This window comes from Delphinus delphis, chromosome 14, assembly GCF_949987515.2.
Source record: "Delphinus delphis chromosome 14, mDelDel1.2, whole genome shotgun sequence".
Taxonomy (NCBI): domain Eukaryota; kingdom Metazoa; phylum Chordata; class Mammalia; order Artiodactyla; family Delphinidae; genus Delphinus; species Delphinus delphis.
This window is the reverse complement of record NC_082696.1, coordinates 32,823,695-32,849,757: the sequence shown is the minus strand read 5'-3', so window position 1 is coordinate 32,849,757 and position 26,063 is coordinate 32,823,695. Positions and strand designations below refer to the sequence as shown.

The following is a 26,063-nucleotide window of genomic DNA, read 5'->3' as shown; positions in this document are numbered from 1 at the left end:
CAGAATTTACATAATAAATAATCTAGAAAAATCCTTATAAAGAGAGGAGTGTTTTGAGGCTTGTGGAAATAGTGTTGATAGTATACTTCTACCTTTTGAAATTAATGATACAGGTAATCGCATTTTGAAGAAATTATTACGACGAGGGCTCTCAGGCTCTTAAAAAGATTTATGTAACTTGCTCTTGGGAAGAGGTTCAGCCAGGGTTTATGCCCACATGTGTTTTCTCCCCATTATCTTTGACTACCTCCCAAATCTATTCTGTAACATTGGATTCATTCAGTCTGCCAGCATTTACTGAGTGCCTTCCCTGTGCATTTGAGTTGCAGCTCTCTCTTCTGTAAAATGGCAAAAAGAATACCTAACTTTCAAGATTGAATGCTAAGGTGAGAAAATGATGTATCCAAGACATCTGACCTGCTATCTAGTATATGTTGGGAGGCAATGTCGAGTAACAGGCTAACCACTGGGTTTGGGTTTGAGTCTGTGCTGCACCATTTGCTAATGGTATTATAGTGACAAGGCACTTTACTTCTCTGAGCTTCAGGTTCTGGCTTTGTAAATGTGGACAAAAACATGATTACCACATTAGTTTCATTGATATTTAAAGGAGCTATGTCTCAAGTTCCCATGATAGTGCACAGAAGACACTCAGTACACAGTAATTATTATGTGATAGTTCTAGGCTAAGGAAAGAGGATACAAAGATGGATAAAGGATCATTGAATCCAAAGAAGGCATAGTCAAGTATGAAAGGCAGACATGTAGTAACGTTTATGGTAGTATAATAAAGAGTGCAATGGAAGTGTGCATAGAGCATCCTGGTGGAACTAGGGAGGAAGAAGTGAATTCTTATATTAGCATTTAATATATTTTTGATGAATGGCTGCAACAATAGCAGATTCTGTCAGTTATTGTCCTTACTTGGTATGGGATTGAAAATGTTTGGAGAAAATGTCTAGCTCGTTCCCAGATGGCCCACTCAGACATCGAATGAACCAGTGAATGATTCTGTTGCCTTTTTAGGAATGAAGTAAAAATGATCAGCCTTCACTAATTGAGTAGTACTTTGTGGAACTTCCACAGGACAGAGGCTAAAGGAAGTTCTAAGTCATCATCTTATGTTTTGTCAAAAACGAAATAGAACAAAGCACCTGAACAGCGATAAAATCTTTATGGTGATGAACCTGAAGTAACATTTGTTTAAGTAGAATTAAATAGATATCTTCTATACAAAAAAGGTGAATTAAGAATATAAAAGAGTTTTAAGATCAAATGTCCTGTTGTTTAAAGAATAGTTTGGGTTTCTTTCTTTTTTGTGTGTGAAGCATGACATAGCTAACTCTGGTGGAAAATATAGGAAAACAAAAATATTAAGAACAATCTTTAAGACAGTTCCAGGACAGTGTTTCTTATATGATTCCAATATTTTCAATACTAGCTTATATAATTATGTCTTTTCTCTTCATCCATCATCTTCTGTATTTCCCACTCATAATAATAAAGAGAACTAGCCAGCTAAAACATTTGATTTAGTTGACAAATCTTCGACAGTTCATGCATCTCCAAACTTTAGTACTTTATTACTATCAGCATTATGGATTTAAATAAATGCAGCCTGTATCAAGAAAATAAAATGACCATATTGAAGGGAGAAGAAGAATAAACTGCAGCCTTCTTCATGAGTAACACTAAAAACTGTTAAACACATTAAAATCCCATTTAACAAATAGCAGAACCTAATGAACATTGGGACTGCTCAGTGAATACTAATGCGCAATATTGCTGGGAAAGATGTTTGAGTGTTGAAATTTCTCATAGCTCAAAATGGTTACATAGATTAAGGAGAGGAACATCTGTTGTTTCAAAAGACAAATGAAGGTTGGCAGTTCGTTGAAAATATTTTTGTTTTTGTTTTGTTCTATTTTAAATTGTTTCTTAAAGCAGTCAATTACTCATTTTTCTATTTTAAAACATTCCAGTAATCTTTCTTTATGTTTTGCTCATTAATTTTATATTGAAAATCCTGGGATTATATCTATATACAATTGACCAGGCTGCTGTTTAGTAAGTTGTGAAAGTCTTTTGTATGATAATCAACTAGTATAGTAATCATGAAATCATCTAATTCTGAAATTAAAGTGATCAGAAATACAAGTTTGTCATGCGACAGTCCATTAATTGCAGGCAATTAGATGTCACAATAAATTCAGATGAGTTCTGGCCTCTGGCCTCAAGTCCTAATGCTAGCAGTTTTCAATTTATTTTCTTTGTTAGATAAAACAAGTAAGTTTTCTTCTACTTATCTGATTTTATTCATCTGAAATGTGGATCCTGGCTTCAGTGTATCATTTGTTATGGAGTATGTTACACATTGTTTGTAATATAACTACATTCCATTCATCTATCCATTTATTTATTCATTTATGTATGTATTTGGTCTTGTATCCATCCATTTATCCATCTATCTATTCATCTACCCACTACCTTTCTATCCTTCTATCCATCCAGAGATTCATCCATCCAACAAAAATGTGTTGAGCATGTATTGACGTGATCAGGCTAGGTAGAGACGACACAACAGGGTCTCTGTTCTTAAGGAGTACTCATAAACTCATGTTAGCATAAACAAGTCGTATCCTTATTTTAGTAACTCTTCCAAACCTTATGTTGTGTTAAAAATTGCCAGATCTAGGAATTTCACTCCTCGTTTTATACCCCAAAGAATTAAAAGCAGGCACTCAAAAATAGTTGTATACAAATGTTTATAGCAATATATTTACAATAGCCTAAAAGTAGAAATAGCCAACCATCCATGAACAGATGAATGGAATAAGAAAATGTGGTATATTCATGCAATAGAATATTACTCATCCATAAAAATGAATGAAATACTGATATGTGTTATAACGTGGATGAACCTTGAAAACATTATGCTAACAGAGAGAAGCCAGACACAAAAGGTCATGTATTATATATGTCCATTTGTATGAAATATCCAGAAGAGGTAAATCCATGGAAACAGAAGCAGATTCTCAGTTGCCAGAGGTTGGGGGAACAGTGGACTAGAGTGTGACTGCTTGATAGATACCGGGTTTTATTGTGGAAGGGGGAGGGGGCTAATGAAAATGTTTGGAACTAGATAGAGATGTTGGTTGTACAGCACTGTGAATATATTAAATGACACTTGAAAGTGGTTAGTTTATGTTATGTGAATGTCACCTAATTAAAAAAATATTGCCAGTGGCACTTTATATACAAGTTTATTTGGTGGAAAAAATTACCGTTTGAAAGATTTTTTCAATCTCTGTGTAACCTGAACACTGTAAAACAGTGATTTTTAATGCTTGTAGGATTAAGAAAATCGGAGTAAAAACAATAAAGATTTTAGAAACTTGTTGCTGAAAAGCTTACGACTTGGTTAAAGGTTGTCACTTCTGAAGATACATTTAATGAGCTGATTAACTTTGTTCTCTGGCTTGATTACAACATAAATTCTCAAACTGGCAAGCTCTTTGGTAATTGTGAATCGCCAAACAATAAAAATCTACCACCACTCTTAAGAAAGCTACTAAAAATGCATACCCTAGCAAGAATCAGTTACATCTTTTTTATGGTTAAATAATGGCATATTATGTGTTATGGAGATCTATCAGTCATTTTAAAAAACAATAATTATCATTATGAATCAATAGCAGTCATTTAATTTTGTACTCTTAGAGTTTATTTAAAATTTATTTTAATACATTAAAATGACAAAAATCTAGTTTTGGGGATGGAAATAGTATTTCTTGTACTACTCACATAGTCATTTTGATCCTGCTGCAGCAGTCAATATATGTTAATAAAATGCCTAGCATTTTATAACCACGTATATGAGCTAAGAGCTTTACATTCATTATTTCATTTAATCCTTTAATCAAGCTCATCGTGTATGGACTCTTGTTTTATCTCCATTACATAGATGATGATATTGAGGCCAAGAGATGTTAAGTAATTTTTCCTAGGCTACGGGACTGGTAGATGTCAGAGACAGGATATGAATCTGTCTGACTTCTGAGTTTGTGTTCTTAACAATGAAGATTTTACATTTTGTTTTTTTTTAATGGGAAAAAGCCAATAAGACACTAATAACATTTATTTAAATTGTGAATGTATATTGGTTGCATATTTGGAAAGAAATACATACACACACTATACATATATACTATTTATGTAACAGCATTTTTCAATTTGACCAAACCAGCTTTTCCTAGGAATAATGAATGATACCAAATCTCTGTGCTAAAATCACCAGATTGTACAGAAGTACCAATAAAGTGAAGCCCGTAAGTACAGAAAACAGTGAATTTAATTTAGGCCCAAAACAATTTAGGAAAATAGTTCTAACTAATGCAACAGAGCATTTGAAAAAGTTTCACTTTTACCTACCAACATGAAGATCTATCTCTGAGAAAAAGCAACCAAAATAATTTCCATCTTTTTCTTTCTTTTTCTTTTTTTTTTGCTTCCATTTTTCTTTAAATTTAAAATGTTGGACTGAATATTAATATTATGTCCTTCTGCTTATCTAGTTTAAATATTAAAAATAAGTCCATCATATGAGTGTTTCCTGTTTTAAAAATTCCTTCAACTATGGTTTTTTTTTTTTTGGCTGCATTGAGTCTTCGTTGCTGTGCACGGGCTTTCTCTAGTTGTGGCGAGCGGGGGCTACTCTTCGTTGCAGTGCGCAGGCTCCTCATTGTGGTGGCTTCTCTTGTTGGGGAGCACAGGCTCTAGGTGCGCGGGCTTCAGTAGTTGCAGCACATGGGCTCTGTGGTTGCGGCGTGCGCAGGCTCCAGGGTGCACGGATTCAGTAGTTGTGGCTCGTGGGCTCTAGAGCACAGGCTCAGTAGTTGTGGCACATGGCCTTTGTTGCTCCACGGCATGTAGGATCTTCCCAGACCAGGAATCGAACCCATGTCCCCTGCATTGGCAGGCGGATTCTTAACCACTGCACCACCAGGGAAGCCCCTTCAACTATGATTTTAAACTCTGTATCTCAAAAAAAAAGGGGGGGTGGTGGAATCAAAACACATAGCCAAAAACCAAGAAATGAGCAAGAATAGTCCTATCTTTTCAACATTTGATTGTGGTACTGGTTGTGAGCACTTTTAACTGGGCTGACTTTGCCTAATATGATGAATGACCAGAGCATCAAGTTATGGATATTCATTTGCCTTCTTTTTCAACATAAAAATTTGCTTATATTTACATCATTGTTTCTGTACTATTCCTCAAGGGATGTAACACCTAGGAGTCTGTTGCTTATTTACCATTTCTTTTTCCTTCTGCTCCAGGCTGAGCTCTGTTGGCCTTGAATCTGCTGTCCCCTATCCTACTGACAGAAGCATTGCAGCAGCTGTGGAAGTTTGTCAATGTCCATCAGGGTATACTGGCTCCTCCTGTGAAGTAAGTTTGCAAGAATATAGCTTCAGTGCATTCTAAGTTCCTTCAGCATTATTTTCCATAAACTATTCTAAAATAAGCTTAGTTTTTTCATCAAGGATTGCACAAATGATAGTGTATTATTAGTTAAAGAAGAAACTCCAATGTCTGCGAAAAAGTCATGACTTTCAAATAGTGTTACTCATGTAATGCCATCTTGAAATCAGGTTTCTTGTAGAGATATTTTGCATTATGACATATAGCTAAAAATCTGATGTTTCTTTAAGTGTTTGTTTTTGATTTAATCTGTTGATGAAATAGGATAAATGATGGTGGAATAATATTTCAATATATTTCTCTTTCATTTCCACCTGAGTACTTACGAGGAATTTAGCACTATTTCTTTTCTTTTTCACCCTTTCCACATTTTTTAATCCATTTTTTAATCTACTTTATTCCTAAGAATACAACCAAATCACAATCATCTGAAGGGCTCAGTCTTTAAAATGTCCAGAACATAATATATGGAAGAAATACCTTGATCTAGAAAATTTCCCACAGGTCTTTGATTTGTCTAGCACCTAAAGTTTGAGATATTTATTGCTGTCTCAGTATTCTAGATTTATAATAAGATTAATGTTCCTTACTTATCACAGTGTGTCATTCTAAGGTAATAATTTTTATTTACTTTTATGCATTTTCTTTAGGTAGTTTGAAAATTGATTTTACTTGAAATCTGGTCAAAAAAATATAAACACCATTTCCCTTATAGAGAGCATGGCTTGCGGATAAATGGGAACTTAAATTCTTTAAAAATGGTGCCTTTAAGGAATCATCTGACTGTACCAAGATGTTCCACTTCAGCACACTATCCCATTATGCCATTTACAGAAATACCCTAGGCCTTGCTTTGTCGTTTCTCTTGTACTTTAAAATAATGCATGCTACGAGAGGACACTCAGGGCTTAGAGTCATATTGGTGGCAAATGTGTTTTCTTTAACTGGGCTCAGATTCACCTATCCGGAAAGAAAACTAAATGTAATTCACTGTCGCTTTTCCAAAATTCAAATAGAGAAGAGAAAAATAATCATGGAAATGAATTAGCTCTGTCAACCCAAATTTGATTTTACATGTAAAATAAATACTGTACTTGATGAAAAGTATTTTTTTATTAAGAGCCTAGCAGTTTTTATTTCAAACCAGAAAGCTCTCTTTGAACCTTTATGTTCTTATTTCAACTGAAATAATAAATACCTTGATTCTATTCTTGGTTTAGCACTTATTCCCGCATTGGTTACTCTCAGTGCTCCTCATCATCTTTTATACAAATTTAAAATGCCCATTGAATCTAAAATTGTCTGAATATTAGAATTATTTAATTGGTTATGCATTTTGTTTCTTCTTTTCTTTCTTCAAAAGTATTTATTAAGAATCTTTGGTAAATTCTGCCCTAGATGCTGAGGGGATTATCAAGAAGATTACACCACAATCCCTGTTCTTAAAGAGCTAACAGTCTGTTTAGGGAGACAGAACAAATACCTATGAAAAATTGGATCACAGCACTATATAATTAAGGCACCAGTAAGTGGTACAGAACTTAAGTGTAATAATCTTTCAAAGAGATGAGCAATTCCAGTGGAGAGAGACGTCACAGAAAGTATCCTAGGGTGGAAAAACCTCAAATTGGATGCTAAATAATGGTAACAATTAGGTAGGAAGAGAGAGAAGCAAGCGAGTGTGGGAGAGTCAGAACAAAGAAGCAGAGCAGGGATAAGAAAACCTTCCTGTGCCTCTCACATGATAATTGATAAATCAAGTTACTTTGGAATCCATAAAAGAATTTAGTTGAATCAGAAGACAATGAACTCTGGAGTTTCTCTCTGGCTTCTTAGTTTTTTCTACTCTCTAATAATTCCTTCTTTTCTTTGAAACTTCCTATCCTTAAACTCACTATTATCTATTCCTATCCTTTCCTAAACTCATTTGCTTTTTTATTGAGTTCCTAACGCCAGGCACTCTAGTTTTGTTATCACTAATATCACTGGATCCTTTAAAAGCTGAGTAAACTCCAAAGACTATTAATGTCTTAATTCTTGCTTACCAAAAACACATTCTATAACTCCATTATAAAATCGTTCTCTTCTGTTTTGTTTGGGTCCACAATGTTGATTCAGAATCTTTTTTTTCCTTATTTCTACTTCTTATAAATCCCCCCACAGTTCATCTTTCAAATATTTTCATACTTTCCTAGTATCATCATAATTCATTTCACTTGACAAGTGGAACAGGTGAGGAAGTGAAAGCAAAGTTGGGTACTAAAAAAAGTTGTTTTGATTCAAATCTCAGTTCCCTCTTCTATATGACGCCACAAAGAAAATTTAGATAAATATGATAAATTCAATGAAGAAAATAAACAGGGCGCCTTGATAGAGGTACTGAGAATGGGTATAGGAAGATTAGATGGGAGGGACTACTTTATGAGAGGTTGTCAGGAAGGTTTTCTGAGGCGGTAGCATCTAAACTGAGTTTAGGGTCAGCTTAGGTAAAGGAGCTGAGGAGGAAATGAAACAGAGTTTGGAGTCGGCAAGGAGCTGAGTTGGGGCAGGTATGGCTGAAGCTTATAGTAAGCAAGTAAGAAGGTGGCACAAGGTATGATTGAAGGAGGCTGGCCATTCAGAGCTTTGCATGCATGATAAGAACTTGTGGTTTTATTCTAAATGCAATGGAAAGAAGGCTTTAAGCTGGGTGATGCCATGATCTGAGTTTTATATTTTTCTGAAAAAGTCATTATAACTACAGTGTGTAGAACCTATTGTACATGGCAGGAATGGTAGGAAGGAAAATGGTTAATATGCTACTGTGGTAGAATGCAATGATGATAGTGGTTTGTTAGTATAATGACAGAGGATGTAGAAAGACATGTGTTTATTCTAAATATATTTTGGTAGTAGAACCAATAGGACTTCCTGATAGACATGCCATGGGAGAGTTGAAAAAACTGAAGGTTTTAAGAATGAGTCAGATGATGAGCTTGAGCAATTGGATGTGGTGCCATTTACTGAGCTGAGGAAAACTGGGAGAGGAACAGCTGTGATGGGGAGGATGAAATCAACGATCCATTTTGGAAATATTAGGTTTGAAAGAGCTGTGAAGTGTATTGTCCATGTCCAATGTAGGTCCTGAACTCAGAATATCTGTCTGGTTTATAGATATGTATTTAGAAGGAATCATCAACTAGGGGACTAAATAAAGTGACCTGGGAGAAACTGTGGAAAGAAAAAGAAAAGTGACTAAGCCCCCAGGAGCTCCTGACAATGAGAAGTAGGTTGAAGCAGAGGAGACAGCAAAGAAATGGGGTAGAAACTTTGGGACTGTAATATCATGGAAGTTTCTAGAAGAGGACTTTTGAGGGAGATAGGAATCAACTAAACCATATCTTGATGAGAGAACAATAAGGTGTTGATTGTAGAATTGTGTATTAGGTTTGGCTCCCTGGAATTTGGTGGCATGGACCAGGGCAGTTTTAATCAAGTGGTGATAGCACAGGACTGATTAGGATGGAATGAAGCATAAAAGGGAAGTGAGGAAGAAAAAACATTTTTTTTTTTAGTTTTTTTCTTGTTTTAAACTTCTATCGGAGTATAGTTGATTTACAATGTTGTGAAAGTTTCAGGTGTACAGCAAAGTGAATCAGTTATACATACATATATATATATATATATATATATATCCATTCTTTTTAGCGCAGTCTTACTGAAAAGAAAAACAGGGAGGTAACTGAAAGTTATAGGATATTAAGGAAGTAATTTTGTCTTTTTTTTCTATTAGCTGATTTTTGATGGAGACACTAGATCATATTTTCAAGCCGATAGTAATGATCCAACAGAAAGGAAAGCTATTACTGATGCAGCACAGAGAGGAAATACTGGGAAGACAATAGATAATGGAATACAGATTGCAAGTGCAGTGATATTCCTTTGAGAGCATGAAGAATCCTGCATGCCTGTTCCAGAGGGGAATATGACAAATGGAAATATACACTTATGCTTGTGGACTTGGTAGTGGAAATTTGGCTTCCAATGGCTTTAATTTTCTCTGTGACTAATGAGATGAAATTACTGGCTAAGAGAGAGGTGTAAAGAGTTGGGAAATTTGAGGAAAGAAGATGGAGTACATGTACAAATGGAGTAGTACATTTGCAGATATATATATATATATATAACTTATTAATGACAATTCCATGAATATTTGTCCTGAAAAGAGTAAATCAGTTCTCTCCTTGTTATCATCACCCTTAATTTCTACCCCCTTCTGGATATGTAGCTTCACCAGTTTTTAGAAATATATATTACATTACAAAATCTCTTCTATAATGAGTCTAGGGTGACAACAGTTTTAATGAGGAGAAATTATTAGAAGAGGTTAGAAAATTGACACCTTTTCTGTACTGCGCAAATTAAGAGGAAAGTTGTTTTGTTTTCCTTTCAAATATGAAGTATCAGCTCATCCTTTTTTTTTAATGTGTTTGCTATCGATGTTCACATTTAAGAGTCCTCATATCCTGAGGCAGAAGGAACATTTCCAACAATACACAACACAATTCTATATTATTTATTACTTCAGTGGTTTCTCTCTTGTTTCCACTTTCAACTGGGAAAAAAAAGACCTTTTCATGATATATTATGTCATAGTTAACCATCCAGAAATATGGTAAATAACCCACAAAATGCAATTTTAACTTGATGGAGATCATAACCTCCTAGAGGGCAGTGAAGTTTGTCCCCTTATTTTGCATCCCGTCCAATTTATAGTGACCCGCACGGAAGAGAAACTTAAACATGACGTGAACTGAAAGCCAGCACAGACACACAGATACTGTATGGCCCAAATACCCTTTTTCTAATCAGAATTCTATTTTTGGATGGTAAAGTGTCTCACACTTAGAAAGGAAATGATAGATATAAGTAGAGTTCTAGTAGAATAATGCCATAAAATAAAATATCAAGGGAATAAATATATGGTAAATAAATCATAAACTATTTTGTGTAAATTTGAGAAAGCATAATAGGATGGAGGAAGTTGAGAATGAGAGGTATAAATTATATATGTGTGTGTGATCAAATGTTAAGAGCGGATGCTACCTTTCTTCCAAATGACTGCAGAGATTTTCTGAAAGTGACAGAGTTACGGGCAGTTTGTACGTGGGAAAGAGAGGTCACTCCAGAGAATCTATATTCCTTGGAATGACATTAGGTGCTCTCTTAGGCTAAGGTTCTGAAGAGTCCATTTCTGTCGGCTGCTTTTTTTCAGTACTTTTTCTTCCATTTTCTTATCTGTGCTTTTTACTTTGCGACTGTCATGTTTCAGTTCTTTATATCTCTGCTTTATTTTGCTGTTTCAGAAGAGACATCAAGCTAATACTTCTTCTAATCTCATACCTGCCAATAACACTAAGGTTAGTATGAAGCTCCCATGTCAGGAGGAATAGCTCTGTAGCAATATTTCCATAATGGCAGTGCTTTGACAAGCACATTTGCTGGGTTTGCTACCTAAATATTTTCCTTTATCCAATAAAGACAAAAAGCAAACTTTTAAAAAATCCCTGAGACTAACTTGAAGCCTTATCTTCCTTTCAGTCTTGTTGGCCTAGGCACAGACGAGTTAACGGCACTATTTTTGGTGGCATCTGTGAACCCTGTCAGTGCTTTGGTCACGCGGAATCCTGTGATGATATCACTGGAGAATGCCTGGTAAGTGCTTTCTCCTTTGGAGATGCTGATTGACAGGGCTGAAGTCAGCTCAATAGGCCCTGCAATTCAGTTACTACCTTTGGGGCTTTAAATACTTGAGTCAGGAAGTGATTTGATGGCACTCTTTATATTGAACTGAGTTGGAAGCTGGGAACGTTCTTTCATACGTGGTCTCCCTGACTAACAAGCATTAGAAAGTGTTTATTCATATTAGTCTAAGAATTGAATTAAGATTAGATACATCATAATAAAGCATAACTAATGACTGGGATACCTTTCTACCACAAATATATATGGTTTCAATCCTTTCCATAAATCTACCAAAAAATAGACTGTATTTCTGTAACAGGAAATAATTTATATCCCCATAATATGAAAAGTATAAAATGTAACCTCTGTAACAGGCATAATTCAGTTTTTGTCACTTTGAAAATGAGGGAATACTACACTTTTTTATTGTCAAATGTCAGCATTTAACTAAATACAAAGCAACATATATAGATTAAAAAATCATAAATATATGCAATACATATTCACCAGAGCTCCTTACTCCTTTTACAATTAAGTCTATACTTCAACCAGAAAAAAAGCTCTGCAAAAGGCAAAGTACTTTCCATCCTGCTAAGAAGCTTTTGGATTAGAGAATTACACTGAATAGACAATTCTGATTAACTCAAGGGCATGTTAGTTTTATATTGTCTGACATGGCATGAAGCTTGAAACAACACTTCTCATTTCATTAGTCTTGCAGAAACACAATTTGAAATGGTGGCAGTTTAGGAAGATATCATACTCTCATTTCCCTGTAGAATTTAAGGCAGACTCTGTTATCTGTATTTCTTAATGTTCTCTCTTTCTCTTGCTCATTCTTCCCCCCACCCTTTTTCTTCTACTTAAAAGCTTCTGGGAAAAATCCAAAATGAAAATTCAGGGCTTTTGTTTCAATGTGATTTGGCATTTAGGTTTATTGATGCTCTTTCTGTTTTCTGTATAGAAGATTTTGTTTAATTGCATTGCAGTATAAAGCGTGATAGCCTTAATTTGTGGATCAGTAGATTTTTCAAATGGCATTGTTATGAATAGAAAGACTAAGTGATTTTCATTTTAATTATACAATAAGTCTTTTAAAATGTACCTTGGAAAAAATACTGAATTACCTTTAAACACTTTACTAACATGCAATAGGAAATATTCAGCCCAAACCAGATATAGATTTGCTTTACTGAAACTAGAAAGACAAAAATAAATATTTCATGATACCAGACTTTTAATGTTCCCAATAGTAATATTTCATGTTGCATTCATTAAGTCTAAAATCATGCTGTTAATTCATTTGGTTATGTAATATTTCTAAGAATGAAAGCCCATTGTTTTAGAATAAAATAGTTTCATCCAGCATAATTTTGGGAGGAAGAAGGGAGGGGATCAATGATTATGTGAGACCTTCTACTAATGAAGCCTAGTTTACTGACTTTGTTTCATGGACAGGGAGATAGGCTACTTCAAATAACACAATGAGTCTTAGGGAAACAACAGAGATCTTGATGATAGAGAGAGAATCTGGGGTGTTTTCTGAGGTTTCCTCTGTAGCTGGTAAATAGGTGATCATGTAAGATATTTCTGGAGACTTTCAAATTCTCTTTATCTGAAATGGTATTAATAACTAAATGCTGATGTTCCATTTTGAGTGTATTCATTCTAATGTGATCCACAAAGAGAAAAATATTTAAATGTTGCACATCAAAGGCATTCTTACTGTTCAGTTGACCCGCATTTTAGCTTCCTTTTTTTATTATTTATGCTTCCCCCCCAAGCACTAGACAGAAAATTTACAAAACTTACAGATAAACTGCTTTTTAGTTTGGCTTTGAAATCTAATTAGAAATTAACTGAAATATTTTTTGATATTAGATCAAAATCCAGACCTCCGTTATAGGGCAGACTTATTATATATTAAAAGGTCATTTTGACTCAAAGTACTTTTGAAGTGATCTAGGAAACACTCAAGCCACATGGGAAGATTGCATACTTGTTCCTTGTCATTGTTCTTTTGATAAGCAATGTGAATAGACATTTGGAAAGTAGTTTTGTAGCAGGACACCTGTAAAAATAACCAGCCCATCAGAGCGAACCTTTCGTCTTTTTCAGTTTGGGTTTTCCATAGTATTGTTGTCTAATATTGTTTTATGGTTTCAACTGCAGAAACACTTGAGTTTTAAGATTAATTTTATTTACATTAACTGAAATATGACATCAGGAAATGTTAAAAACTCCTACATGTTATTTTTCTTTCAAATCAGTAAAGAAAAGCATGGTCTCGGGGTTGTGCAAGATTTTCAGTTGAGTTTTAGAAATACCATTTTCAACATGGTTAAAACATAATCAGTTTTATAATCTTATTTTTTAAAGTCCCTAAGTCTTTGAAGATATAATTTTGATTGTGTCAATCTGACAATATGCAAAGAATATTGCAAAAAACATACTTTTTTAGTAAGAGACAACTTTAAACTTGAAAACTGCAAGGAACTAATATGAAGATGAAATCAAAGAGGAAAGCCTTTCATCAAATTGATCCATGTTTTGCACCTTCCATCCCAATGTGCTGTTATTTAGACAAATGTGGATAATAAAGTTAACACCTTTGCTACTTTCATAGAGGGTTGCAAAATAAATTTGAGAATTTTAGATACCTTAAAGAAAAACCTATTTTCAAGTATCACCAGATACTAAAGAATTACCTACTCACTGTCATGAAACTGTCATGAGATTTCAGAGCTTGAAAACTTCATGTATTGTGAGCTTAACTCCCACATTTACAGATTGTAAGCAAGTGGATTACTGGATTTTCATTTAACATTGTCTACAATAAAGAATCTGTCCCTCTCCCCAAGGAATTTAACAAGCTATGTTCAGAAGTGTTTATTTATGGGTGTTTTTTTCTTAAATCCATTTACTAACTGTAATTAAAATTGAGCTTCTTAAAAATATACTAAAAGAAATAATAATTCAGAATTTTCATTGAATCAAACTGGCTATCCCATTGGTCAATCAGATTAACAAATTTTTACTTTATGCTTAAAGTGAATTTATATTTTGGCTATTAGCCATTTCCTCTACCTATTTAGTTATTGATGATAAAATTAAAGGTTTTGTACTCCAAGCTCTGATGAATTCTTTGGAAATGAGAAAAAAATAGCATTTTATATGCTTGTAAAATTAAAAATGTATTTCAGTCATAATAAATCCATATCGTATGATAGGTAATAGGCATAAGATACATTTTATTGTATCATTGGAGACTGAAGAAGTTATGTTTACATGATACCAAAACATCATTAAAACTTTTCAGTGCTTTATAGACAGTTTCACTTGTTGATTATCTGATTGCTCACCTTTACCAGTATTGATCAATTTTGTGAACACAAAGTGGGTTTATGAATATACTTTAATTAATATGAAGATATCAAGATATAAATTACTTTATTTTGATTTTTTATTTTTGAAAAGAACATGGTTTCAAAAAATACTAATTCACAGAAAAATACCATTTCAATTTTTTAAAAAAGTGTGTGTATGCAGAAAATTGTAAGACACTGATGAAAGAAATTAAAGATGATACAAATAGATGGAAAGATATACCATGTTCTTGGATCGGAAGAATCAACATTGTGAAAATGACTCTACTGTCCAAAGCAATCTACAGATTCAATGCAATCCCTATCAAACTACCACTGGCATTTTTCACAGAACTAGAACAAAAAATTTCACAATTTGTATGGAAACACAAAAGACCCCGAATAGCCAAAGCAATCTTGAGAAAGAAAAAAGGAGCTGGAGGAATCAGGCTCCCTGACTTCAGACTACACTACAAAGCTACAGTAATCAAGACAGTATGGTACTGGCACAAAAACAGAAATATAGATCAATGGAACAGGATAGAAAGCCCAGACATAAACCCACGCACATATGGTCACCTTATCTTTGATAAAGGCAGCAAGAATATACAGTGGAGAAAAGACAGCCTCTTCAATAAGTGGTGCTGGGGAAACTGGACAGCTACATGTAAAAGAATGAAATTAGAACACTCCCTAACACCATACACAAAAATAAACTCAAAATGGATTAAAGACCTAAGTGTAAGACCAGACACTATAAAACTCGTAGAGGAAAACATAGGCAGAACACTCTATGACAAATCACAGCAAGATCCTTTTTGACCCACCTCCTAGAGAAATGGAAATAAAAACACAAATAAACAAATGGGACCTGATGAAACTTCAAAGCTTTTGCACAGCAAAGGAAACCATAAACAAGACGAAAAGACAACCCTCAGAATGGGAGAAAATATTTGCAAATGACGCAACTGACAAAGGATTAATCTCCAAAACATACAAGCAGCTCATGCAGCTCAATATCAAAAAAACAAACAACCCAATCCAGAAATGGGCGGTCGACCTAAATAGACATTTCTCCAAAGACGATATACAGATTGCCAACAAACACATGAAAGAATGCTCAACATCATTAATCATTAGAGAAATGCAAATCAAAACTACAATGAGATATCATCTCACACTGGTCAGAATGGCCATCATCAAAAAATCTACAAACAGTAAATGCTGGAGAGGGTGTGGAGAAAAGGGAACACTCTTGCACTGTTGGTGGGAATGTAAATTGATACAGCCACTATGGAGAACAGTACGGAGGTTCCTTAAAAAACTACAAATACAACTACCATACGACCCAGCAATCCCACCACTGGGCATATACCCTGAGAAAACCATAATTCAAAAAGAGCCATGTACCACAATGTTCATTGCAGCTCTATTTACAATAGCCAGGACATGGAAGCAACCTAAGTATCCATCAGTAGATGAATGGATAAAGAAGATGTGGCATATATGTACAATGGAATATTACTCAGCCATAGAAAGGAATGAAACTGAGTTATTTGTAGTGAGGTGGATGGACGTAGAGACTGTCATACAGAGTGAAGTAAGTCAGAAAGAGAAAAACAAATACCATATGCTAACACATATATATGAAATCTAAAGAAAGAAAAAGAAAATGGTTAGAAGAACCTAGGGGCAAGACAGGAATAAAGATGCAGACCTACTAGGGAATGGACTTGAGGATATGGGGAGGGGAAGGGGAAGCTGGGAAAAAGTGAGAGAGTGACATGGACATATATACACTACCAAATGTAAAATAGATAGCTAGTGGGAAGCAGCCGCATAGCACAGGGAGATCAGCTCGGTGCTTTGTGACCACCTAGAGGGGTGGGATAAGGAGGGTGGGAGGGAGGGAGATGCAAGAGGGAAGAGATATGGGGACATATGTATATGTATAACTGATTCACTTTGTTATAAAGCAGAAACTGACACACCATTGTAAAGCAATTATACTCTAATAAAGATGATAAAAATAATAAAAAAATAAAAAGTAAAAAACAATGTGTGAGGGAAATTTTTATGTGCCTTGTGGTTTTATTATTTATTGGTATAAATTTTTAATTTTTCAATATTCTCATTTTTAAATTATGAGTTAAGCAAGGCCCTCGCAGCTGTAATACATTAGTGCATTGTCCACATCATCAGAGCCTACTGAGGTCCAAATTAATCTCTGATGTAAAAGGCCATAGTGTCAGAGGTTTTGTAGGATTAGCCATAGTTCTCATTAAATCAGCAGTTTAAGCTGAACAATTGATTTTTACCTAAATCAAGTACAATTTCCATTAAACATATATTATTAAGACTCTATAACTATACACACATACACACTCATGATCACTTGTATTTCCTTAAAGAAAACAACAAAGAAAAAAAGGAAATACTATTTGCATAATTAAAAATATTTATAATGAATTTCAGTCATCTTTTTGTAAGTTTGCATATGCTGAAACTAGTGTGTAGTTTATAAGCTAGATATTAAATTAACTTTCAGTGCTCTCTCCCAGCTGTAAAATTGACCATTTAATGTGGAAAATTATTCTTTCTGGCGGGGAATAGACTAATGATTCTGTAGATCTATTTTTGGTAACATGTTGATGCTTGAGACTGAAATAATAAACTCTGATGTGCATTTCTTCCTCAGAACTGTAAGGATCACACTGGTGGCCTATATTGCAATAAATGTCTTCCTGGTTTCTATGGTGATCCTACTAAAGGAACCTCTGATGACTGTCAGCCCTGTGCCTGTCCACTCAATATCCCATCCAATAAGTGAGTAACAAACTTAACCTCTCTCGTGAGCTGGGAATCCAGTTCTGCAAGTGCATTTTTGATATAGAATTTACCCTTTCTCTTGTCACACATAAAAAAGTAATAGATTTATGCATGAATTTCTCAAGAAGATACTGTGAGTTTTTCTAAATATAAAACATTTAAAGTTATGGCTATTTATTCCGCAGATTTTTTAGTATTTTAGCTCTAGTTTGGGGGATTTAATATCTAAGAGACAGAACTTAAATAGATTTTCTAAACCAACTCCAAAGAACAGAAGACATATATTATACAAACATAGACATGTGCCCACAGGCAAGCACTTGCACGCACACACACACACACACACACACACACACACACACACACACACATCTTCATACTGTAATAAAAAGACTACTAATATAAATGCTGCTCATTTGGGTCCCAGTCACACAATATTTGTAACTCTTAGGCAAGTCATAAACCCCTCAAAAAGGTAAAATAAGAAATCAGTTAGTTGACCTTTAAGCACCAGTTCTGTCCCTTAGCGCACAGTTTATCATATTATCATATTATGTGTATATATATATATATATATATATATATATATGTTTATCTTATTGAAATAATTATAATGGTATTATATGATAAATTATATAAATATGGAAATATGGGTAATAATTTGCATCTTATTTTACATAAACTACATCTTGAAAAAGTTTAATGCAAACTTCATACAATTTTTCTAGTCATCCAGGTTTCTTTCTGTCTTTTTTAAAATTTTCTGTTTGTTCACCTAAAATAATAACCTTTTGTAACAGACTTTGATTTTTGTTTGCTTTTGTTTTGCTTTATCAGTTTTTATTGGAATATAGTTGCTTTACAATGCTGTATTAGTTTCCTACTGTACAACAAAGTGAATCAGTCATACATATACATATGTGTACTCTTTTTTAGATTTCCTTCCCATTTAGGTCACCACAGAACACTGAGTAGAGTTCCCTGTGCTATACAGCAGGTTCTCATTAGTTATCTATTTTATACATAGTAGTGTATATATGTCAAACCCAATCTCCCAATTCATCACCCTCCCTTCCCCCCTTGGTAACCATAAGTTTGTTCTCTACATCTGTGACTCTGTTTCACCTTTGCAAATAAATTCATCTGTACCATTTTTCTAGATTCCACATATAAACGATATTATACGATACTTGTTTTTCTCCTTCTGTACCACACTTTTAAAAGTATATATCTTGTCTGCTCTTCCTTTTACCTTTTAGGGGAACACTGTATTTCAGCTGCTCTAATTCACTTTCCCCTTAGAGCAGCCATCCCTTAAGCAAATATGTAAGCAAGACCCTGAAACCAAAAATGTTTTTTATTTTAATGGGGCATATTATGTTGAACAATAATCAACACTTTTTACTAGTAAAAATTATAAACTATAGTTTTAAATCAAAGAAATTATAAAAATTTTTCTTAAAGGCAAGCTTAGTGCTTAATAAAATTCATATTATTTTATGTACTTTCCACCTGTTTCTAAATGCTGTATTAATGCTTGCAGAGCAAAAGTTTTTAATGATTTTTAATGAAATCTGTCAGTTACAGTTTTTTAATGTGAAGCTGTTATCAAGTTGGTCATACTCTGAGGTCTTACCCAGGATATTCCTAATGGAAATGGTCTTTTGTTACTAGAGTCCATAAATACTACAAGCTAAAGACTTTGAGAATAACTCTGTCATTAAATTTAAAAGTCCTCATAGGAACTATGCTTCCTATACTTCATCTCACATGAAATCCTTGTCCTCTTTCCTGACAACCTTCCTCCCTCAGAATTTTCCATCTTAGTCACTGGAAAAGAAGAGAAAGAACTAAGATTTAATGAAAGCAGCCTACTACATTCTAGGCATAGGCTCAAGCACTATATTTGGCATTATTTTACCTTCAAAAACTATTCAATAAGTGGGTCTTATTTTATAGATTAAGAAAAGAGTTTCCGAGTGGGAAAAGAGCATTATAGTGCCAATTCTCAGAGAATTCCTTGATTTAAATGCTGAGTTTCATACTTTCTAACTGTGTGACTCTGGGAAAGTTACTTAAACTCTCTGTGCCTCAATTCTCTTGTCATTAGTTGTGATAGTAGGACCCTCTCATAGGGTTCTTGTGAGAATTACGTAAACGAAAATACACAAAGCACCTAAAACAATGATTGAACATGGTGAGCCTTATTTTGCTCAGAGTCATAAAATATTAAAGTATCAGAGTTGGAATTTTATGTTTAAAGTCCAATGTGCTTTCCATTCCTCTACAGTTTTACATTGAGGGCTTCTTTAAAAATCACACTGCATTTTAAGTGATAGCATTAAGAGACTTAAATGGGAAATGGGGTAACTATATATTAGTGATCAGAACATTTTCAGAATTTAGGGCATGAGCCTGGGTGGTTACAAAACTGAAGATCCTTTGGTAACCAGGGATGTCAGAGAAGAGGAAGAAGGCAAAAGGAAATCTGGAAAATAATGAATATGTTGGTCATAACGTGACACAAACCTTGCTCTCTGGTGTACTTGTGAAGGGTCAGATCAAGCAGTGGAGAACCTACTCACTCACGTAGCTGAATGGAATTCTCCAGAACCATCCAACGTATACAAAACTTTCACTGAGGTGAGGAAAACAAAGGGATAGCATCTAGCCACTCATCTGCATTGCACTCCTTCTCAGCCCAAATGTCAACGGCATTAGCACAGCTGTCAGTTCAGCACAGCTGACCATTCATAGTACCATGGGAATCCTAGCCTAATATATTTGCAGAATTATGTAATTTAGTGAACATGTAGACCTTATGAATTTATCTTCAAATTAGACCAACTAATTACCAATTACTATAAATGCAGAAGAGCCATAAGGGAGAGAACTTTGCTTGGGTAATTATAAGCATTCATGACCCATTCTTCTCTGCTTACTGTGCCTCTACTTTAAAATGGATTCTAATTGTGTTCCTGAAAGGAGAAAGTCAGCAAGCGTTACAATACCATCCGTCAGTGCTAAAAAGGATTGAGGTCCCAGTGTCCAGTGATAAAATGTTCTTTAGTATTGTATTACAGTTCGGTATATTATGCAGATCTTGATTCTTTAAAATAAAGACAACTCAATAATAACAATGTAAGTTACACCAAATATTTAAAGATTCTTAATTTCAGGTGCTTTCATTTACATTAAATAATTATTAAATTATTAAGTAATAATTTTAACTTTAGAATTGGCAATAGAGGGCAAAGAACAATTTTAAATGCCAGCTTTAAATGTGACATTTTTACCAGGAATTATACCCAGTATCTTGTAATAACCTATAATGGAATATAATCTGTAAAAAACCTGAATCACTGTGCTGTACACCTGAAACTAACGATATTGTAAATCAACTATACTTCAATAAAAAAGTGGCATTTTTATAAGTAGAAAGAGGGAACAGTGATGATCCACTTTGTTTAAAAATTTGTTTTCAGAGGTATTAGGTCTTTTAAATTTAACACACTTTGAAAATTAACATAGTTAAGCTGCACAATAGTGATGAGAAAAATTCATTTTAATCTAATAACCTGAATTTTTTTATTCACTAAATAATGGGGATACTTAATGACTTAGAGAAACTCCCCTTTTAAAAAAGTTTTTAAAAAGTCATTACTATTATAATCTGAGTTAGAAACTATGAGGAATAACTTGACTAGTTACATATTATTCAGAAGATGGGATTTGAATGTTCATAAGTTATTCAGAAAAAAAAAATTCAACTAAAGGTTGCTGCAACCTTCATCTAGAATTGTAAGGCTTAGTGATAGTTTTGCCTTGGTGATTTATCTATTTAATCCCCAGTCATAAATCTTATAGGTCATAAGCATTTTGGCTCCAAATTTCTTAGATAATATTGCAAAATAAATCACATGTGTAGGGAGATAGAGATAGATCAGTATAATTATTATGATGTATGAATACAGACAAGCATATAATATTTAAATTATATATAAAAAATATATATATATATATATCACTTCATTAACTATTTGCAGTGTCCACTGTTTGCTTAGCCATCTCACATTGGTGATGTATGTATTCTAGCTATAGATTGTAACTAGGTAGTGAAATTTATCTCTAGAGAATAATAATGTAATTATCATTACAGTATGTAATAATGCAAATAAAAATGTAAATATTTCAAATGTTTATATTAATTTCTGGCATCACACAGCTTATAGATTAAATATGATATGAAAAAGACACATGATTGTCTGCCCTTGAACACTTAGGATGTGTTTGAATAAATAATATTATTGAAATCATTGTAGATTTTCATCAGTTATATAAAAAAATTGGAGATAATCTTGGCACAAAGCTGAACAGAGAGTAGGCTCTTAATAAGTTCTGTCTACTGATATCATTGTGAATACTACTTCTTTGTGCACATCAGAAATGCTAAACTTTAAATTTGTGAAAGGATGGACCACTTCTAGAGCTGACTTTTGGACTCACTCAAGGGGCCACATTGAATTGTTGTTAAAATTAGTACTTATAACAGAGAAATATAAATATTCTAAGCCAAAATTTAAATTTAAGGACCTGTTCATTTCAACAACTTTAGAAATTTTAGAGTGTGCTAGGTATTTTAGAGCACTTTCCCACATACAGTTTTATGTACACACAGGTGATTATCGTGTATCTTACTAGTCCCATATACCAGAGGGAAAACTAAACTCCAGAGAAATTAAGTTCCTGGATCGTGATCATACAGCTTGCTTGTGGCAGAACCAATATTAGAACCCGTATATTCTGATTCACCTCTCTGTGCTTCTTCCAATGGCACTATAGAAATAGAAACAATTACAGAGACATTGAAGAGAAGCAAAAAAAAAACAATTTAATAGGACTTAATGTTAGACAAACTATGAATGTCCATTGTAAAAAATGACTCTAGTGTTTGGCAACAGCTATGCTAACTCAAATGTAAGGAGCTAGTTGGATGAAAAACTGCAGGTTTAATTACTTAATTTATTGTGGCACTATGCTAAGTATTTGCTTTTGTAATTTATCAGCATGAAGGCTTTACTCAGATCATACTCCTATTTTGCTAAATGAGAAACTCATGTTTAGAGAAACACAGAAAATTACCCAATTCTAATTACAAAATCCAATTATGGACATAACATCAGATTTCACATTATTTAAAGATAATTAAAGAAATATGTTTGCTAAATGGGTCTCCTGAGAATAAAGAGAACAGATATCACTGAACTGAAAGAAGAAAAAACTTATGGAGAAATTTCAAAAATATATGTGATCCAAACCATAGTCATGAAGTAAGATGAGTTTGCCCTTCATTTTTCTCCTCTTTCTCTCAGTCCTCTACTCCTTTAGCAGTTATTCGTGGACAGTCACACCATCTTAGCCCTAGCTTCCTCACTCACCGACACTTTGCAGCATCTTATCCCTTCTGGTCTGTCTTCCCCTACCCAAGTGTTCCAGGTAACAATTAGCTAAAAGGAGTCCTGCTCTCCTATTTTATATGCAAACGTAGAACATGTCCTGATTGTCTAACCCCTAATGATGGAAAATTTATGCCAGTGATGAAAAACTTCATTATTTCCTGTCACATCACAGAAACCAAGAGGCAATTCAGTTCCCTCTTGCATTGGCTGTGAGAAGGTTCAAAGCCATATGATCTGCCACTATCCATATGGTCTGCCACTATCCAATGAACATATTGTACAATATATACATATACACGTATATACGCATTTTTTACAATACACATTCTGCACTCTAAATATACCCCTGATTTTATCTTATTTTTTAGTTTTTTTCTCTTTAATCGTATTGCATCATTTTATCTTAATGTACATATTTTGATAGGTAAGATTAAATGCATTCTGGAACAAAGCTAATTTTATCTGTATTTATACATTCACATACCTAAATACATACACATATGCTCACATACATATTCATTTGTATGTACATATATACACTTACTTATAAATATAAAAATTTACATTCAGCCATTTAAAAAGACTGTTTCTATGTGTAGTTCCTTACTGTTTATTCCAGCAATAGCTTCTCTTCCTCCCCCTGTTTGTGGAAAAAGCCTGCTATTCTTGATCTCTTGTGTCTTCTGTGGCATGGAGTGGATAATCCAGGAAGCCGAATATTGCCTCTGCTGGTGTAGAGCGAGCCAACTAGAGTTAGATGACATAATCTTGGAATCACTTGAAGTCAACAAAGATCTTACAGTTCCCTCTTTCTATCACAGAACAGTTAGCTTCCTGTATTTGCCAAAATCAGTGTCAAGTTGCTGCATTTGCCAATCCGAATTCTATAGACATTTTTTGTTGTACATGTTTATTTCTCATTCTAATTTTATGTTTATATTTGACTACCATCTTCTCCATACTTACAACTGCAGTTACAGCAGTAAGGGAGTGAACCCTCAGTTTACATTGTTTAAGGAGTATTGAAGCACAAATACAAATATATTTTATGAGGAGCTTTTATTTAGACTCATCATGTCAAATAGTTATATTACTAGAAGTTTAAATTCACTTAATTCTGAATACTGGATGGTTATAGGGAAAAGAGAGCATCAAGTTAGAAATCAAAAGTTTTGGATCCCGTGATAAATTCTCCTGGAAATTAGCATATGACTTTGAGCAAGAAAAATTATGCCCGCCCCCACCAGCTCATAGGATTTTGTGAAAATGTGATAGAATTATGCATAAAAGCACTCTAAAAATGTAAAGAGCTAGTCAAATCTGATATATTGTTATTGCTTAATTTTTTTCTGAAAAAGCATTGATTTCTGTCAGTGAGTGTGTTTTATTTTACCTCTGTCAGCCTTAACTGAGGCATGAGTATATTCAAGAATTTGAAATCTATTTTATAAATAGTTTTAAAGTGTCAGAAGCCTTATCAAGAACCTTTGACATGACTTATGGTAAACTAATTTAGGATCAGTAAACAATTGGTATGGTTTTCTTTCAATCATTGTAGTCCCACATGGGTGGGAAACCTAGGGCTTCTAGTTAAGGGTCACTTTCTCTGTAGATGATGAGGTAGTTAAAGAATGCCAGTTTTAAAAGAAAACATACGTGCATTCCAGAGGTTTGTCAAAATCCAGTCCTCCGTTTTATGTCTGAAAACAATAGCAAATCACGGCATGAGGAGGAAAAAACAATTGTTTCTTTCCATTTTTACGTGTGCCTCTTCTCCTCACTGCAGTCATACTCCTGCCAGGAAAATCACCCTTGGTGAGCTCCCTTTGGGTCATGGGTGGCAAACCACAGGCTGCTCTCTGAAAGATGGGTCCCCTCTCACAGACCATAGACTGGGTGTAACTTGCTTCTGCTGCTCGTGGCAGCCACCAGAACCCCTTAACGTGAAATCTTTCAGAGTAAGGTTTGTGAACTCAAGATACGCCAGACCAGGCTTTTCCCCACTTACCTCACCAGATTCATTTAAATGTTCCGCTGAGTTGAAATTTTTTAAATGATAGAGCTACTTGGTTCTAATAGCTTGCTACTATCAAAAAATAAAAATTATTAAATCTTTAAAAACAAACAACCCAAATAAAAAATGGGCAGAAGACCTAAATAGACGTTTCTCCAAAGAAGACATACAGATGGTCAATAGGCACATGAAAAGAGGCTCAACATCACTAACTATTAGAGTAATGTAAATCAAAACCACAATGAGGTATCACCTCACACTGGTCAGAATGACTATCATCAAAAAGTGTACAAATAATAAATGCTGGAGAGGGTACACTGTTGGTGGGAATCTAAATTAGTGCATTCACTATGGAAAACAGTATGGAGGTTCCTTACAACACTAAAAATAGAGCTACCATGTGATCCAGCAATCCCACTCTTGGGCATATATCCAGAAACGATGAAAACTCTTAATTGGAAAAGATATGTGCACCCCAATGTTCATAGCAGCACTGTTTACAATAGCCAAGACATAGAAACAACCCAAGTGCCCATCAATAGAAGACTGTTTAAGAAAATGTGGTATATATATAAACAGAATATTACTCAGTCACAAAAAGAATAAGATAATGTCATTTGCAGGAACATGAATGGACCTAGAGAATATCATACTAAGTGAAGTAAGTCAGACAAATAATAAATATATGCTATCACTTATATGTGGAAGCCAAAAAATAATACAAATGAATCTGTATACAGTAGAGGTCCCCAACATCTGGGCCATGTACCGGTAGTGGTCCACGGCCTGTTAGGGACCAGGCCACACAGCAGGAGGTGAGCAGCGAGGGAAGCTTCATCTGCCGCTCCCCATTGCTCGCATTACCACCTGAACTATTCCCTCCGCCACTGGTCCATAGAAAAATTGTCTTCCACGAAATTGGTCCCTGGTGCCAAAAAGGGTGGGGATCGCTGATATACAGAACAGAAACAGACTCACAGACATAGAAAACAAACTTACGGTTACCGAAGAGGAAAGGGAGTGGGAGAGGGATAAACTAGGAATACGGGATTAATAGATACAAACTACTATACATAAAATAGGTAAGCAACAAGGATTTACTAAATAACACAGGAAACTCTATTCAATATCTTGTAATAACCTATCATGGAAAATAATTAAAAAAAAAAAAAATATATATATATATAT

General features: G+C 34.3%; 1 protein-coding gene across 1 annotated transcript in view; it reads left to right on the top strand.

The window, feature by feature from the left end:
* LAMA2 (laminin subunit alpha 2) overlaps window positions 1-26,063 on the top strand; it is a 603,358-nt gene that overhangs the window by 350,252 nt on the left and 227,043 nt on the right. Inside the window, exons 15-17 of the mRNA XM_060029982.1 lie at window positions 5,340-5,451; window positions 11,065-11,178; window positions 17,272-17,399. Coding sequence (XP_059885965.1) covers window positions 5,340-5,451; window positions 11,065-11,178; window positions 17,272-17,399 — 354 coding nt within the window. The remainder of the gene's footprint in view (window positions 1-5,339; window positions 5,452-11,064; window positions 11,179-17,271; window positions 17,400-26,063) is intronic.